This window comes from Mustela nivalis (genome assembly GCF_964662115.1).
Source record: "Mustela nivalis genome assembly, chromosome: 13".
NCBI classification, from domain to species: domain Eukaryota; kingdom Metazoa; phylum Chordata; class Mammalia; order Carnivora; family Mustelidae; genus Mustela; species Mustela nivalis.
This window is the reverse complement of record NC_139032.1, coordinates 4,262,269-4,278,813: the sequence shown is the minus strand read 5'-3', so window position 1 is coordinate 4,278,813 and position 16,545 is coordinate 4,262,269. Positions and strand designations below refer to the sequence as shown.

At 60.7% G+C, this 16,545-nt stretch overlaps 2 protein-coding genes across 5 annotated transcripts in view; one reads left to right on the top strand and one right to left on the bottom strand.

Moving 5' to 3' along the window:
- The window catches only part of FGD3 (FYVE, RhoGEF and PH domain containing 3), a 49,086-nt gene extending 32,690 nt beyond the window's left edge, over positions 1–16,396 (top strand). For all 4 annotated transcript variants that reach the window (XM_082694279.1, XM_082694278.1, XM_082694280.1 and 1 more), the window contains exons 7-18: positions 467–605; positions 1,051–1,109; positions 3,557–3,703; positions 4,112–4,204; positions 5,523–5,602; positions 6,683–6,713; positions 7,549–7,656; positions 8,621–8,683; positions 13,098–13,220; positions 14,558–14,701; positions 15,198–15,344; positions 15,591–16,396. In XM_082694279.1, the coding sequence (XP_082550405.1) occupies positions 467–605; positions 1,051–1,109; positions 3,557–3,703; positions 4,112–4,204; positions 5,523–5,602; positions 6,683–6,713; positions 7,549–7,656; positions 8,621–8,683; positions 13,098–13,220; positions 14,558–14,701; positions 15,198–15,344; positions 15,591–15,800 (1,344 nt within the window). In that variant the 3' untranslated portion in view covers positions 15,801–16,396. The remainder of the gene's footprint in view (positions 1–466; positions 606–1,050; positions 1,110–3,556; positions 3,704–4,111; positions 4,205–5,522; positions 5,603–6,682; positions 6,714–7,548; positions 7,657–8,620; positions 8,684–13,097; positions 13,221–14,557; positions 14,702–15,197; positions 15,345–15,590) is intronic.
- IPPK (inositol-pentakisphosphate 2-kinase) overlaps positions 1–16,545 on the bottom strand; it is a 400,388-nt gene that overhangs the window by 191,586 nt on the left and 192,257 nt on the right. The window lies entirely within an intron of this gene.

Below are 16,545 nucleotides of genomic sequence, written 5' to 3'. Positions count from 1 at the left end.
TGCGGTGCAGGGACTGAGGGCCAGGGTGGGGGGGCAGGGCACGAGGCCTGAGCACCCACCCCTGCGCTAAGGGCCGCACTTCCATCAGAGCACACAGTCACACTCAGAGCAGCTTCTAGGCAGGGCCGCAGGTCCCCCGTCGTAGTTGGGAGTTCAGTCCCCCCTGGTGTCCGGGGAGGGAAGAAGAGGCCCAGCCCCCGGCACCCGAGTGAGCAATCATGTAAGTGAACGTGGGGTCGGGAGGGAAGCCTTCCCGCAAGGATGAGTTCTTTCCCCTGAGGACCTTTATAAAAGCCTGCACGGGGGTCTGGGTCCTTGCTCCATTGTTCAAACTCTCCAGGCCTCGGTTTACCCTGCTGTAATGTAGTCTGCAGTCAGCAGAGTCCAGGTGCCAAGGAGGCCAGAAAGGGGGGCCAGGTCCACACATGTTTCTGCGGGTGCCACGTGCTGCCTCTCTCCCCCACAGAAGCAGGAGGTGTGTGGGAACCTGACGCTGCAGCACCACATGCTGGAGCCCGTGCAGAGGGTCCCCCGCTACCAGCTGCTGCTCAAGGACTATCTGAAGAGGCTCCCAGGAGATGCCCCCGATCGGAAGGACGCAGAAAGTGAGCCCAGCAGCCACCAGGCCACGTGGGAGCTGGGGCCCCTGCTGGGAACCCACAGGGAGAGAGGAGAGAAAGACAGACGGGGACAGGGACAGAGCGGGGCAGATGGCCCAGTGCTCCCTAAGCACATCTCAGGAAGTAACTGCAAGGGAGAAACCGCCCTGCCCCCACTGCCCTTAGAGGGAGGACCCTGGTTCTGGGGAGGGAGCTGCTGATGCTGGCAGAGGTCAGGCCCCAGGAAGGGCCTCATGGGGCTGGGGGTGGCTTGGGGAGTGGGATGCCAGCCCCAGCAGACCTCCTCACCAAACGGAGTGTGTCTGCAGGGCCCAACCCAGGGCCAGGTCTCCTGAGCAGCCTCGGCCTCCACAGGGAAGGGTGGGAGCAGGGCAGCCCCTGGAAAGGCGGCAGGCGCCCTGCAGCCTGACTCTGCGTCTTCCTCCTGCAGGGTCCTTGGAGCTCATCTCCACCGCTGCCAACCACTCCAACGCTGCCATTCGGAAAATGGTGAGTGTGGAGCTCGTGGAGGATGCCCGAGGGCCCCGCAGCAGGCACACCCCGCATGGACAGGGGCTCCGTCACAGGACACACAGGCCTGCCAGTTCCTAACTCTACGACCCCATCTCAGCCAGTGCCTGTCTCCACCAGCCCCTGTAACAAAATCCCACAGACTGACTCGGGCCACACTGTGTATCTCGCAGCTGGGTGCCAGCACCTTCTGTCCCTGGCTTCTGAGCAGCCAGAGCGTATTGTCTGGTGTCTCATCAGGGTTGTGACCCCATCATGGTGCACCTACCCCCAAGACCATGACCTCGTCTAAGCTTCACCTCCTGAGGGCCCCGCCTCGGGACACAGCACAGAGGTGGAGGGGACAGTGTCCCCTGTTGTTGTCCCCCTGCTATTGTAACACCTCCAAAGCCCATGGTCTGTGGATCAGGGAGTTCTCTACGGGTGGCCCTGTCCCTTGTGTGGCCTGCACGGTGCCTTGGCAGAATTTCTAAGTCCTTGCCCAGGACTACAGATCAGGAGAATCCAGACTCCTGACTTTCCTGAGAAACCCTGGAAGTCCCGCGCCCCAGCCTGTGCCTTCAGCCCTTCTCCAGGCTGCCACAGTCCCCACCCACCCTGTGTCTCCCAATCCTCAGATCTGTTTATTTTCACACAGGCACTGCTGTTTTTTGAGAGGAAAAAAAGGTGAAATATCTGTTTGACCCCACGTCTCTCAGTCATGAGAAGTGAGAGGCAGCGACTTGTTTTAGCATGGCCGTTGCTATGTGCGGCCCAGTGCTGTGTCCTCCGTAGGTGCCTGTCCCCAGGTTTGCTCTGGGGCCCCAGGACAGACCAGCCAGAGATTAGGCCCATGGTGGGTGGGGTATCCACTGCAACCCAAACAGGTCATGGTTTACTCTGGGTCCTTTCTGTCAAACGTCCCTTTCCACCTCCCCACGACTAAATCTGGTGGAGGCGAAAGACGTGCTTCTCAGAGCTCTGCGGTCGTGAGCTCACACAGGGCCTATGGATATTTAGGGAAGCCCCTCTTGGGTTTCATCTCTGAGGGGTGCGGACAAGGCCTGAGACCTCACCCCAGGCCTTCCCACCTGCAACACACCTGTAGTGCTTCTCTCTCCTGGTCTGCTGAGGCCTCTGCCCACCAGGTGTGATAGCTGGGGGGCTCTGGCATTGGGTCCAGGTCTTATCCCAGGCCATGGCCTTAGGGAGTGATCAGTGTGTGCTTGTAGGAGCCTCTTCACACGCCCGCTGGTCCCCACCCCCCTCAGCCTGGACCGCTGCCCAGGCTTCTCCCAGCTGCCCCACCTGCTGTCTACTCAGTTTCTGATCCACACTTCCCCAGCTCAGAGCTTCCTGTGGGGAACCTGTCTTGTTGCTCTGTGCTCAGAATCCTCTAGCCTGCTGTTGCTCGCAAGGTGACACCAGCTGGCCCATGTGCACACCCAGCCCCCTAGGACATGGCAGGTGCACCCTCCCCTAGTCCAGGCGGGGTGCACACCCAGCCCCCCAGTACATGCAAGGCCCTTTGGCACTGCCCTGCCTGCTTCTGCTTACGCTCCATGCCAACTCCCCTTTCTGGCCCCACACGCACATCGACCACGTGTGTCTTGACCAGAGGTGAAAGGGCTAGCCAGACTAGCCTGCTTACAGGCTGTGTAGGCCGAGACTGGCCAGGTGTGAGGGCAGCAGCCGCGGTGGCATAGCAAGCCCAGGCTCTGGGATGTAGACTGATGTTACTGCAAGCCCAGCTCTCCCAGCCTTCCGCCGCATTCTTTCCTCGGGGCGCTGGTAGCAACTGGTCAGGGACCATGGCTTCTGGGCTCAGAGCTGGGGCCACAGGCTGACACCCCTTTCCTATCACACCCCAGGGGCACTGGTTGGCCGCTGACCACTCAGCCAGCCTTGAGGCCAGAGGGAGAGGACCTGCAGACTGGCAGAGGTCTGGTCATGAGGGCACTGGGCCACATGGTCTAAGTGTGGAACAGGGAACCAGGCAGGGTCACCACAGGCAGTGATGACTCCGGGGCAAGAGCAGCAACAGCTCGAAATATCTCCTCTGACCGCAGAAGGGCCATCCTGGTTCTCTAGCGGCTCACTGGGTTTGTCCATAGCCCAGTTTCCTGGTCCGTAAATAGGGGATAAAATGGCCCCTACCTCCTGGGGTAATGCGGGAACTAAATGAACTGATACCTGCCTTGCGTGTGGGCATAGCCTGGCCCGCGGCAGTGGTGGTGTGGTGGTAGCGGCTCTCTGGGGGCGAACGTGGGTCCATCCCTCACTGCCCAGCCTCGGCGTCACCCCGCATTTTCCGGCCCACCCCATTATCAGGAGGCTCGTTGCCCGGTCTTGGGTTCCCTGATTCCGGGCCATGCTTGCAGGGGGGATCCCCTCACCCCGGGGTCCCCCTGCGGCCGCCGCGGGCCTGAGCCCTGTGTCTCGCACAGGAGAAAATGCACAAGCTCCTGGAGGTGTACGAGCGACTGGGTGGGGAGGAGGACATCGTCAACCCCGCCAACGAGCTGATCAAGGAGGGTCCGATCCAGAAGCTGTCGGCCAAGAACGGCACCGCGCAGGACCGCCACCTCTTCCTGGTCAGGCCCCGCCCCGCCCCGCTCCGCCCCGCCCCGCCCCAGGGCCCCCATCCTGCGAGGCCAGAACCACGCCCCACCACGCCCCTTTAGCACAGGGCCACGCCTTTCCCAAAGAGCCGTGCTCAGCCGCATCTGCCGCGCCCCTGTCCACCACCCGCTTCCCCAGAGCCACGCCCAGTCCCGACTGCCGAGCTCCCTCCCCGGGAGCCACGCCCTTGCCCTCCCCACCCTTCACCAGAGCCGCGTCCATTCCTGTCTGTCACGCACCTTCACCACGACAGCCACGCCCCTTCGCCAGGGAGCCACGCCCTGCCCAGCCTCGCTGCAGAGCCGTGCCTCCCGCCTCCTCTCTGTCGAGCCTCCTTTGTTGGGGTGACATCCCTCACCCTGTCCCTGTCTCGATTGCAGTTCAACAGCATGATCCTTTACTGTGTGCCCAAACTGCGGCTCATGGGCCAGAAGTTCAGTGTCCGGGAGAAGATGGACATTTCGGGCCTCCAGGTGGGTAAGCCGTGCCCTCTCACCTGCTCCCCTGGCAGGGCGCTGGACGAGGTGGGGACACTGGGCTCTGGCTGCTGGAGGGTCACCACTGCACCCTTTTCAAGCGTCATCTCTGTCTGTGACCCACGTGTGGCCTGGGCATTTCTGAGTGCCACTCAGCCTGGCGTTGTGCATGGACCCAGTTTCCATACTTGGCTTACCCACCCGGGCGCTGCTGCCCTGTGCGTGCAGGATGAAGGCCTGGGCCAGCCTCCGTCCCTGTGAGGTTGGTGCTCAGAGCCTCATTTACAGACTTGAAGGCGAAGCTTGGGGTGAAAGTGGACGGGGTGCCCTCCCTGCCCAGTCCCTGGTCCCCTGGTCCCATGCACTGTCCTCTCCCGCGCCGGCTTGGAGTCCGGATGATGTTCTGCAGGCTCAGGGGCTGGATGACGTGTTGTCCTTGCCGCCCCTTAGGGCCTCAGCCTCTCAACGTCTCCTGCTTGGGGGCCACAGAGCAGGACTCTGCCCCCCCTCCTGTGGGGAGGGCTCTGAGTTAACCCCCACTCCACAAATACCGACTGGATCAAGTACTCTGTCAGTATTCACATGTGAAGGTGGGCCCTAGGGATACAAGAAAAAATACTTATTTTGAAATTCTTTGAGCCCCCAGCTCAAGAAACATCATTAAAATTAAAAACTACTGGAAAAAATCTTTTTTCATAGTTCGAAGAAATGATTCTCCTAGGTGTTTTATGTAAGAAATTAGTGGTGGGTGGGTAACTAAATGTGCTAACACAGAAACCCTTAACTTTGGGGCATTTGGGAAATTCCTGCTCTGAGGCCTGATTCAGTCCGACTCTGGCTGGGCCCGCTTCCCCCTACAGCCAGGCTGCGGTGCTGAGAGTCGGGGGCCTGAGGGCCACATCCAGCAGTGTCTTAGGGGTGGGGTATCGGGGCTGGGGGGTGGCTTCCCACCATAGGGGCTGGTGGATCAGAGACCCCTGCAGAGCGGTAGAGAGCCTCGTGGCCCTTTTAAGATTCCCATTCCTCTCTCAGGGGCCTTCAGGTGCCGTAGTGGGAAAGCTTCCGTTTGTGTGGGGCGGGCGGCTGACTTGCTGGGAAGCCCGGCAGTCGGGAGGGTTTGGCCCGCACCATTCCAAGTGCCGAGGATGAGAGGTCCTAGCTCTCCTTCACGGACCAGCTCCCCCAGTGTCCCGCCCACTGGGTCGCCTGTGCCCCCTCCTCAAGAAAGACCTCTGTGTCTGAGAGCACAGGGCTGCCCCTCCGGGCCCGCTAAGCAACCGGTTGTTTTGTTATGCCCTTGGCCCTTGGCCTCTAGGTGCAGGATATCGTCAAGCCAAATGCGGCGCCCACGTTCATCATAACGGGAAGGAGACGGTGCCTGGAGCTGCAGACTCGGTATGGGTGGCCGTCCCCGCGCCTGCTGTTGTGACTCAACACTTCGGTTGTTGGCTCCTTTTTCTAAACAGGATAACCTTGTGATATGTTGGTTTTGGTTCATCATAATCACTGATTTGTGGCTTAAAATGTAACAGTTCCGAAGGGAAGTCGATGAAAGTTGAGCCTCGGCCTTCTTCCCCCGCCCAGCAGATGTTCTCAGTCACCTCTGAGGAGCCTTTCCCAGACTTCTGTGTGCACGAACGTGTCCCGAGTTTGTAAAACCACACGCAGCTATTTACTGTCTAGCCCATCCCGCTTCTTGCCTTTTTCACTTAATTTGCCAGACAGCATCCCATACCCGAGCCTCGTTTCCAGAAGCAGTGTAGTTCTCCATCACGATCGCCCGACCCATTCCTGCTCCCGGGCACCCGGGCTCCTTCCGGGAGCTGTGGCAAAGGTGCTGCACTCAGCATTCTCATGCCTGTTTAGGGCATATTTGTCCTTCTGTCCATCAGAAAGTTTAGTGAAGAGCTGCTGATCAAAGGGTAGCACATCTGCTTTAAGTTTTGGGGGCCATTGTCTCCCCCCCGCCCAGTGATTGGGGCCAGGCTTGTGCTCTCACTGGGGGAATGTGTGGGAGATCCCATCTCTCATTTCCTCCAGTGATGTGAGATCTTGGTAAGTACCCATTGTGGTCCTAGGAGGTGTTGATTTACATCCCTTGTAGAGGGGCCTGCAGACAGCACCTGACAACACCTGACCCTGCCTAGATATACCTGGACACACCTGACTCCCCTAGCTATACCTGCCTCCACCTGATCACACCTGACCCACCTGGACACACCTGACTCCACACCTGCCCCCACCTGATCACACCTGACCCACCTGGCCACCCTTGACTGCACACCTGCCCCCCTCCCCCGTTGCATCTGACCCTGCCTGCCCACAGTGTACCAGGCACTCAAGGACTGTCTTCCAGGCCTTGAGCTGCACTTGGAAGCTCTGAGCAGCTCAGCTGTGTGCCCCAGGGTTGAGAGGAGTGTGGAGGTTAATCGTGTTTAAGGCCAGGTTAATAAGATACTGTGTTTGTTTTTGTAGGACAGAAGAGGAGAAAAAAGAGTGGATTCAGGTGAAGCTCCTAAAATTTTAAAGTAATCAGGTGACCAAATTCTTGCACAGTATGGCCATTTAATGCTGAAACAAGGGATGGAGTGGCCCTGTGACTCCCCAGGCTTTGTCCGTCCCTCTGATGAAGTACCCTCGCTAAGTCCCTTCAGATGCTACCAGCCTGTCAGTCCGTTCAGTTGCTTAGCTGCAGTAAATATGCCGGTGCGAAGGGCTGGAGGCGGGCAGGTGGGGGGCCCTCCCCCAGGGTGTGGATCTGCACTGTCTGGGGGGCCCAAGGGGACCCTCACCCTCTCCCCACCGCCAGCCAGCAGGAGCAGCAGGTTACATGGGATGAGCAGTTGGCCTTAGAGGGTGGGGGCCTGAGGGTGGTCAGCCAGGCAGGGAGCTGGTCAGTGTCCTGGGGCAGCCAGAGCAGACTTGGCTCGAAGGACACAGGGAACAGAGACCAAAGCCCACGAGGGCGAAGGTCAGAGCAGAGGCTGAGGCAAGGATCCTGGTATAGCATCAACTGGGAAGGGCTGTGGCTTCTAGAATTCGTAGGAGAGAAAGCTGGGCAAGGAGAGAAAAAGGAAATGGGAACAGATGTGAGGGGGACAGGCCAATGCAGGAAACAGAGCCGTGTCTGCCGGTCCACCTGGGGTGTCCGGGAAGCATCCGCAGCAGCTTGGAACGCTGTGGGAGGCACCAGCCGCGTTGCAGGGTGGGCCTGGGACTTGTGTCCGGTCAGCTGGGGACATGCGTGACCGTAGGACCTAACTGTGGGGACAGAGGCATGCTGGGTCCTGCCCTCGAGGACGAGCTTGCTGATGGCCCTCGTTCTCTGGTTTTTGTGTCAGGTCATTGAGGCCACCATCGAGAGGCACAAGCAGAACAGCCAGACCTTCAAGGCCTTCAGCGGCTCCTTTGGCCAAGAGGAGGACCCATCCCTCCCTCCAGATTCCCCTGTGAGCCCCAGTGTCCTAGGGACGAGGGAGGGACCTGGAGGGGGTGTGCCCCAGGCCCCTTGAGGAAGGGCTGGCATCTCCAAGGGAAGCTGGTCCCCATATGCTCCCTTGTGCCAAGGGCCAGTGGCTGGCAGGCAGGTGTCGCTCCCTGCCTGTCCTTTGCTGAGCACCAGCTCGGGGGCCAGGCCTCACGAGGGGCAGGCAGGAAGAATGGGCCTGCATGAAGCCACATGTGAGGTGGGCCTGGGATCTTATCCATGCGGGCAGCTCATTAACCCCATACAGAGCCACCCTGGGGCCAAGGGGAGCCAGGAGGCAGGGGCCCTGCCCAGGGCCAGTTGGGGGAAGTCGGCTGCAGCTGCCCACTGGGAGTCCGATGGGGACCAGAGCCCCCTCCTGAAGGCACAACCGCCCTTGCCTTTCGAGTGAGGGTCCTCACGCCCACCTCCTGCCAGAGGTGCTCTTAAAACCAAGGATGCCCAGCCCAGCCCAGCCCAGCAGCCCCGTGTCCCCAGCACCAGGCCTGGCACCCTCCTCACGGCCTTATTGGCCACTCAGCATTTGCATCCATTTATCTTGCTGTCTAAATATATTTTAGAAGAAAACGTTGCATCTCTCCCAGGCTTCTTTGAACAGAGGCCTTGTGGACTCAGAACTATGTCTGTGGTTACAGCAGTACCCGAGGAGCCAGGCTGCCCAGGCCCTAGAAGGCCTGAGGGTGGAGGTGGAACCCAGGGCCACGTCCTGCTGGTGACACGATGGCACGGGGCGGGGGGGGGGGCTGCTGCAGGCTCCAGGGGCGTCCCACACTGGCCCAGGGAGGAGTGTGTCCCCAAAGTCCCAGCAAACACTGACCCTGTGGCCAAATGGAAGGGCTGGGGGTGCTGTCGGTGGTCAGTGCTGCGCTGGTGTCCGCGCGTGGCCAGGCACCCTCGCTCATGCTGGCTGTCTCTGTTCCCTCCAGGTGGTGGGCTCCAGCTCAGAGGGGCCGGCAGTGGCAGCCAGCGGTGGAGGGGGTACAGCAGGGGTGAGTGACCTCCCCCAGCTTTGGCAGGGGCAGGAGGTAGAGGGCAAGGTCAGCCAGGGGGCTCGCCAGGGTGGGGGCCAGACCAGGGAGCCCTCCAGGGTGGGGGCCAGACCAGGGAGCCCTCCAGGGTGGGAGTCAGATCAGGGAGCCCTCAGGGTGAGGTCAGACTGTGGAGCCCTCTGGGGGGGGGGGGGTCAGACCAGGGAACCCTCTGGGGCAAGGTCCGTGGGTGAGCCACCCCCACGTGAGCTGAGTCCCCACAGTGATAGTCTCTGGCTGGGTTGGGAGGGGGCTGAGGGTGCCTGCTGGGACCCCCGCGTCTATTAGGTCCGTTGGGTGGTCACGGCACTGTGCTCTTTACCTTGTGGAAAGTATGTGATTAAAACAACTTAAGGTGGTGCCTGATCCTTAGGCCGCTCGGCCATCCGAAGAGGGATGGTCAGCCCCTGGCCCTGGGAGTCGAGGCCCCAGGAGGATGGAGGGAGGTCCTTGCTGCAGGCCCAGGAAGGCGATGGTGCCCCAAACCCTCCCCCACGCCTGCTCACCTTCTCTCCACCTGCGTGGTGCAGCCAGGGAGGGGGCTGGGCAGCCTATGTCTATGTCCCCCCAGCAGGGGCAGGCTGTGGACGTGCTAGAGCCCCTCCTCTCTGCCAGCTGCGTGGGGATTAGTGGGAGGATGTTGGGTGCCTGGCCTGTCCGGGCGTCCAGGGCAGGGGAGCACGGTTATTAACTGGCCCACCCGTTGTGAGCCCTGCTGACAGCTGTGCCCCAAGACACCAGGGGAGGGTGACCCCCTGCAAGCTGCCAGGGATGCTCCTGGACAGACTTGGTGGGGAAGGGCCGGAGGCCGCGCTGCGGCTGTCTGCCTGAGTCCCGGCCTGAGCCCTAGGCATGGATCTTATCCATGTGGGCAGCTCATTAACCCCAAACAGAGCCGCCCTGGGGCCAACCCTGGGTTTGCTCCTGAGTCCCCCACTCTCTCTGACCTGTCAACCTCTCTCTCCCTCTCCCACGCCCTCACCTCCCAGGCCCCAGTACCCCAGCGGGTGCTGCCTGTCCATCAGCCTGGAACTGCTAGTGAGTCTCCTGAATTCAACATCAAGGCCCAGAGCTTACCCAGTGAGGTTGTGCTGCCCTTGGGGGTTGGTCGTTGTTCTGGGCAGCCCCACTTTAGACAGAAGTTTGATGGGCAGGCCTAGCCTCTGCTCCAAACCCTGCATTGGGAAGGGGGCCCTGGAAGTGGCTTTTGGGGGGTAGCCATTGTCTCTTTGGCCACAGGGAGCAGGGTTCCCAACATGAGCTGGATTTTCAGTAAGCGTGATTCGTCTCCAGCCTTGGCCCACGCTGGGAGGCCTGGGTCAGGTGCCCCCAGACACCACAGCGCCCACCCCATGCTAGAGCAGAACCTGGGCCCCCAACGTAGGTCCTTGGGCTCCCGGGCACAGGGAACACCTTAAGAAGCTTTGAGGGAAGGATGGAGCATTTGGGGGACATGATGGGTGTAGGGGCCAAAGGACAGAAGGAACCCCCCCCCCACCTTATTCAAGCGGTGCAGCTGCCTCGTGGCTCTGGGGAACAGAATATGGTTCCCAGTAGTTAGTGTCATTGAGGCCAGCAGCATGGAAGTGGCATGGACAATGAGAGAGGGATGGTCTTGTCACAGCCCATGAACCCCCAAGGGGCTTCCTCGCCCTCCTGGCCCTCTCTCCTCTCACTCTACCCTGCCGCAGGGTCTTTGCACCTGCCCAGGGCCCACAACGCACAAACACAGTCACAGACAGTGGCTCCAGGCTTTTCTCACGGGTGTGTCCTGTGAACAGAGATGTTAGTGGATCTGGGGTAGCTCAGTGTGGGTAAAGGTCCGGCTGTATAGGGTTTGAGACCTGCTCAGTGTGCGTTAGTGGAAGGTGCTCAAAATGAGTTTTCAGTCTGACACCAAAAGACTGGTCCTTGCTGCAGATTTAAGCTTTTTCTTAGCACACTCAGAGAGGAAGGTAAATCCCCATGTGGCTGCTGGTCTCCTTCCCTGAGCCCTGGTGTCCTCAAACACACGGTTCTGCAAGCACCCCTTTCCTAAGAGGAGCTCAGCCCAGGCCAGGAAGTTTCACAAGGTGGCTGCTCGGCAGAAGTCATGTAGCTCTTCACAGAGAGGCTTTCTGGGGCTCAGGCTTGCAGGGGGACATGGGCACCCCTCCCAGAGGCCGAGCCAGGTCCCGTCCAACCACATGGCCACGACCTTAGGGTGCACAAAGCTAGCGCTGCCCTTCTGCTCCAAGGCCATGCTCTGGGGTCCCGGACAGAGCTGCCCACAGGGAGCAGAGGGGCCAGGCAGGGCCTGTGTCCACAGTCTGCAGGACCCAGAGCCAGCTGGGAGGTGCCATCAGAGGCTGGTTGTCAAGCCGTCTTTGGGGCCCGAGTCTTCTGTGCTGTGGAGCTAGAAACACCCGGATGAGTCAGAGTCTGCCCTGGGCAGAGATCACTGCCCGTGCCCCAGGACACTGGGTGCTTTGGGCGGAGACTCGCAGATTCCCCAGTTCTGTACCTGCCTGAGGACTTGGCCCGGGCCTTTCCATGTCCCGGCATCCAAGCAGAAGGCCTGAGCACCCCCTGCTGCAGAAATGCCCTCCGTCCCACTGGCCTGCAGCCGGTGATCTTGGCGCCACACCCCAGCCCCACTGCAGCCACCTCCTCCATCCGTCCTGGGCCAGCCCTCTCCTCTGGCCCCCAGCCATGCCTCTGTCCCCCCGGGACGCCCCCATGGCCGTCTGGTGTCAGTGACTTGTGGCTCTGGCCTTGGGCCCGGCTGCCCTGCTGTCGACCACTCCCACCTCCCAAGCCCTTGGGGTCCTCACCTGGAATACAGGGACAGTGGGACCACCCTGAGGGATGGTTGGGGGGTGGCTGCTGGGACACGGCAGACCTCAGGGACGGCCACGTTCCCCTTGTCTCTCCTTCCTTGCCCTGCGTGCCAGGCCCCAGGTGGCTCCCCTCCCATGTCTGGCCCTGCGCAGTCCTGAGATGGTCTCTGGGAGAGGAACCCCGAGTGGGGTGGAGAGAAGTGGGAACATAAGGGGAAACTGGCCAAGTCAGTTGGGATCCATATATGAGGGGCCTCAGGAGCCGTTGTCAACCCCACTGTACAGATGGGGACACTGAGGCTCAGGAAGGAGACCATCGTCCGTGGTCTCATGGCTAATGAAGGGCAGGGTGTGGGGGCTGGTCCCCACCTTGTACAACTCCTTCCCGGATGGGGAAACTGAGGCTCGGCTGACCACTCTGCTGAGCCCCCACCAAAGCCTCATGCTGTACCTGCTCCTGCCTGCCTGCTGCTTGTGTGAAAGCTCTTGTCTCCGTGGGGCTGGGGTCCTGGACAGGAGTGGGGCCAGGAGCAGAGCACACAGCCACCCACCCACCCCCACTCCCACACTGTTGTCCCAGGAGCCACTGGGTGGCGGTGAGGGGGCAGGGGGACCGTCTGCTTTCTGCTTGTTTACCGCGTTTCTTCCTCTTTTCTGAGATATTCTTGGTGAGCCGCCCGCTAGGAGGTCCCCGGCCCAGGCGGCCAGCAGGAGCGACTGGCTGGGCTTCCCGTCTCCTCTCTCTGCTCTTCCAACCCCTCTGTGCAGAAAGTCTGCTTTCTGCAGGAGCCGCTCTGCGGTTGGGTCCTTCTCCCTGAGCCGCGCCAGGGGCAGCTTTAAACTGCATCCCACTTGTGGCCTGGCCTCCTCCTCGTGTGCAGGGAGCCGCTCCCTTAGTTTGGGACTAAACTAAAACAGTGAAATCAATAGTTTGACAAAGAGGGAAATAAGTGCCTGTTTGTAAAGACTAAGTGGGGGGAGGAAAGTGAGCCCCACCCTCGCCCTCCCACCCGGCCCCGTCTCGGCGGGGGCTCTGAGCTTCCGGCCTACCTGGCCCAACGTGTAGAAAGGCGTTCATGGTGTCCTCATGACTTGTCTAAAGCTTGTTTAAGCTCTGTGACCCCAAACCATGTTGTTTCCTGACTTCCTGTTGTTCCCCTTGTCAACTCCTGGGTGGGAGGACCAGACAGCTTGGCAGAGGGGAAAGGGAGCACAGCCCAACCCGCCCCTTGAGTGCTCAGGCGGGCCCAAGGCAGCCCCTGAGCCTCGGCGACTCTGGCCCGGGCGCAGACACTGCCTCCTGCCGGGGCCACAGGGCAGACCTTCTCCAGCATGGGCTCTGGGCCCCACCTTTTCAGACCTACCGGGTCGGTCTGGGCAGAGTTCCAGACCCACCTAGAACGCATGCATGCTGGTGACCACAGGGCAGCCTGGGGAGCAGGGCTGGGTGGGGGCTGAGGCTCCGACGCCCCAGCTTCGTTCCCTTCTGCGTTTTGCTCTGTGCACGTGCTGCCCATGTGCTCACGGAATGGCCCCTGCATACTTGCCTCCCGCAGCCTGAGCCCAGGAGGGGGTCTGGTAAGACCAGGCGTGACAAAGAGAAGCAGGGCTGCAGAAGCTGTGGTGAGACCTTCAACTCCATCACCAAGAGGAAGCATCGGTGCAAGCTGTGTGGCGCGGTGAGTGCAGGCACTCAGTGCCGGGGCCCCTGGACCATGGCGAGGTCTGGCGCCCCGGAGCGGACAGGCGATGTCCCGTCTGAAGTCAACATTAACCTCCTTCCTCTGGTCAGCTCTGGTGTCTGACCAACAGGGCTGTGGTTGAGAAAGGACCAGATTCAGAACCACAGAGCTCAGCTCTGGGTGGCCTGGGTTGAAGGGGAGGTGAGGGATGCCATGCCTGGGAGGAGGGAGAGGGCATGGGGGGGCGGGGTGCAGCCGTTGGGGGAGCTGCCTCCTGCTACTTTGGTCCAGGTGCTCCAACGGTGGTGAAGGTTGAGTGGGCCTGGGGGATGTGAGGCTACCTTCAACTGGTACCCCAAGTGATTACCATCTCTATTTCTCCTCACAAAGGCCCCCAGAACCCTTTTCTTTTCTCTTGAGGATGGGCTTCTGAACTTGATACTGAAAGGGAAGATTATTCCTCATCAAAGGACTATTGTTGATTTACTTATTTCTAGCTTAAGTTATTAAAAAGGAATTTATGTTAGCAGGTGGGCTTTAGCATGGAGCTGTCTTAGAACTGGTTTTCCAAAGAGCTCCAGCAGATTGTGCCAGGTGTGGTGTTCATTGTCATGCCCTTGCATGAAACCTTGAGACACTGGGGGAAGGAGAGATAGAAGGATGAGTCCTCAAATGAATGGACAGATGGATAATGGATGGGTGTGTGAGTAGTGGGTAGATGGAGGATGGATGTGTGGATGGTTGGATGGATGGACAGGTGGATGGGTGGGTCTTCATCCATCTACTCACTAATCCAACCATCCATAAAAATAGAAATCATGGAAATGGCCAAGTCTTAGGGTAACTCCGTTGTCAGTGTTTTTGGAGACTGGTTATCTGTCTTCCACAGCAGCTCTTCCCTCTTGCATTCACACAAATGATGCATAAGGGGTCGGTTCCTCCACGTCCTCACCAACATCCTCACCAATGCTGATTGCCTGTGTTTGGGGTACTAGCCATCCTGATAGGTGTGAGGCAATATCTGATATCTCAGTGTGGATTGGGTTTGCATTTCCCTGGTGATTAGTGATGCGGAGCGTCATTCCATGTACCTGGTGCCTCTGCCCAATTTTCTTTCTGTGCACACAAACTGCGGGAACCCTCTAGGAGAGGAGGCAAATCCTGGGATGGCCGATGGGGCCAGCACTGGGGTCCTTACCCTCTGATGAGGCTCCTGCGGAGAAGCCCTTCCCCTCCCCATGCGGTGTCCCTCCTGGCCCTGCAGCCCCTCCGGTCTCTTCCTGGACAGACTTCTGTCCCCGGGGGCGGGGTCACAGGTGCCCTCTGCCTTGCAGGTCATCTGTGGGAAGTGTTCCGAGTTCAAGGCTGAGAATGGCAGGCAGAGCCGCGTCTGCCGAGAGTGTTTCCTGATGCAGCAGGCGGTACCTGAGAGCCCCAGCCCTGAGGCGGTACCCGAGGAGCCCAAGCACGGCCCAGAGGTGGGTAGGCCGATGCTGGGAGCCTCGTGACGGGAGCCCCTGTCCCCAGTAGCCTCTGCAGTGCTCACAGCTGTTGGCTTGTGCCAGGACAGAGAGTGTGTGTGTGTGTGTGTGTATGTGTGTGTGTGTGCACATGCTAGGTGCGTGGCGCGTGTGTCTGCCATGTGCGTGCACGCAGTGTGCGTGTGTGTGGTGTGCATCACGTGTGTGGTGCACGGTGCATGTGTTCCGGGGAAGCCCACACAGCCCTTTCTCATGAGCCACACCCTGGTTCCAACTCTTCCATTTTTTCTTTATTTCTGGCCCAACGCCATTCATTGTCTCAGTCCCCTGGACGGTGCAGCCTGAAACACAGAGGCCCTTGCGGTGACCCTGGGGTGGGTCAGGCGAGCCCAGGCCCTTGTCCAGCACGTTCCCAGGAGGGAAGGCCTGCCCCCTCCCCATGAGAGTGACCCCTGCGGCGAGGCTGCCCCTGACCCACCCTTCATGTCTCCAGAACCCAGTGTCTGTGGACCCCCAGCCCAGCATGCTCTGCAGCTCCCTGCAGGTGTCGGACAGCGGTGTGGTGTGGAGTGAGGTGTGGGCCACCATCCCAGCGTCAGAACCCTTGGAGCTGGTGCTGCACCTGCAGAGAGACAGCCAGGTGTGTCCCCCACCTTCCCCCAGTCGTGCTAGGGGTTGTGCCCCAATTCTTAGCCTGGAGCCTAGGTGCACGGCGCCCAGAGGGGCCTGGGCCACACTGTCTGGGACCAGCCCTGCTCAGTCCTGTGATCCTGGGGCCTTGGTTTCCACGGCTGCTCAGAGTCAGCCCTCTGCTGTCTGCCCGTGGGAAAGAGTGTTCTGTGGGCGGCAAAGGCCGGGATGCTGACGCAGCTCTTCCTTGCTGCAGGATGGCGGGCCGCCACGCACCATCCCCCTTGCCGGCTGCACAGTGAGCGTGTTGGACTCTGTGGAGAGGCCAGACAGCAGGCACGTGTGGCGGCTACAGCAGGCCCAGCAGACCTTGTACCTGAGCACCCCATCGGCGGACCTGCGGCAGCAGTGGCTGGAAGCCCTGAGCGCGGCTGCCCGCGGGGACCCTGGCCTGGTGGCCCTGTGAGCTGAGCCTCGGCCCCGTGTCCTGGCTCTGTGGCCACCACAGTAGGGCCTGTGCCCACGGCTATGTGCAGGCGTGTGGGGTTCTCGGACTGCTGGCAGCGGACAAGCCACGGGACACTTGACCTTGGGGGACCTCTTTCTGAAGCAGAGGAAACAGGCCCATGTGGCCAGCGTGTGTCCAGGAAGAGCTGTGACAGCATGGCCTGGAGCAGGGTGCAGGCCACTGTGCAGTGAGGGGCACCCAGCTCCGGAAGGCGGAAGGAGCGGCCTGGGGGCACCTGGGGACGCCGGGTGGAGGTCTGCAGCCTTGCTTTCCCTCCCCGCCACCCTGCCCCATCTGGACCGTGTGAGCTGAACTGTGACTGGCCTGGACTGCACTTTCCTGTTCTGCCCGCTCTCAGAGCTGCTGCTGCAGCCCGCCTCCCTGTTTGGAGAGGCCGTCGTCGCTGGGGGCATGTCTGCGGGACCTCCCTGAGAAACTCCGCAGAGTCCAGGGGAGGCCTGGCCCTGCATCACGTGGGGCCGAGATTTGCACCCGAGTCCCCTGGCCAGCAGCAGGCCATACTGGTCTGTGAAAATAAATGCTGGTGGCCAGTAGCCGGGCACAGCCTTAGGGTGGGGCCCCAAGGAGGGGAGAGCGGGGGACAGCCCAGTGAGGACTGCGGGGAGCAGGTCCCGCTGCTGTGAGGGGGTCCGTGAGGCGCCCAGCCGGCCCCTCTCCCTGGTCCAGTCCCTTCTCCCCTGAC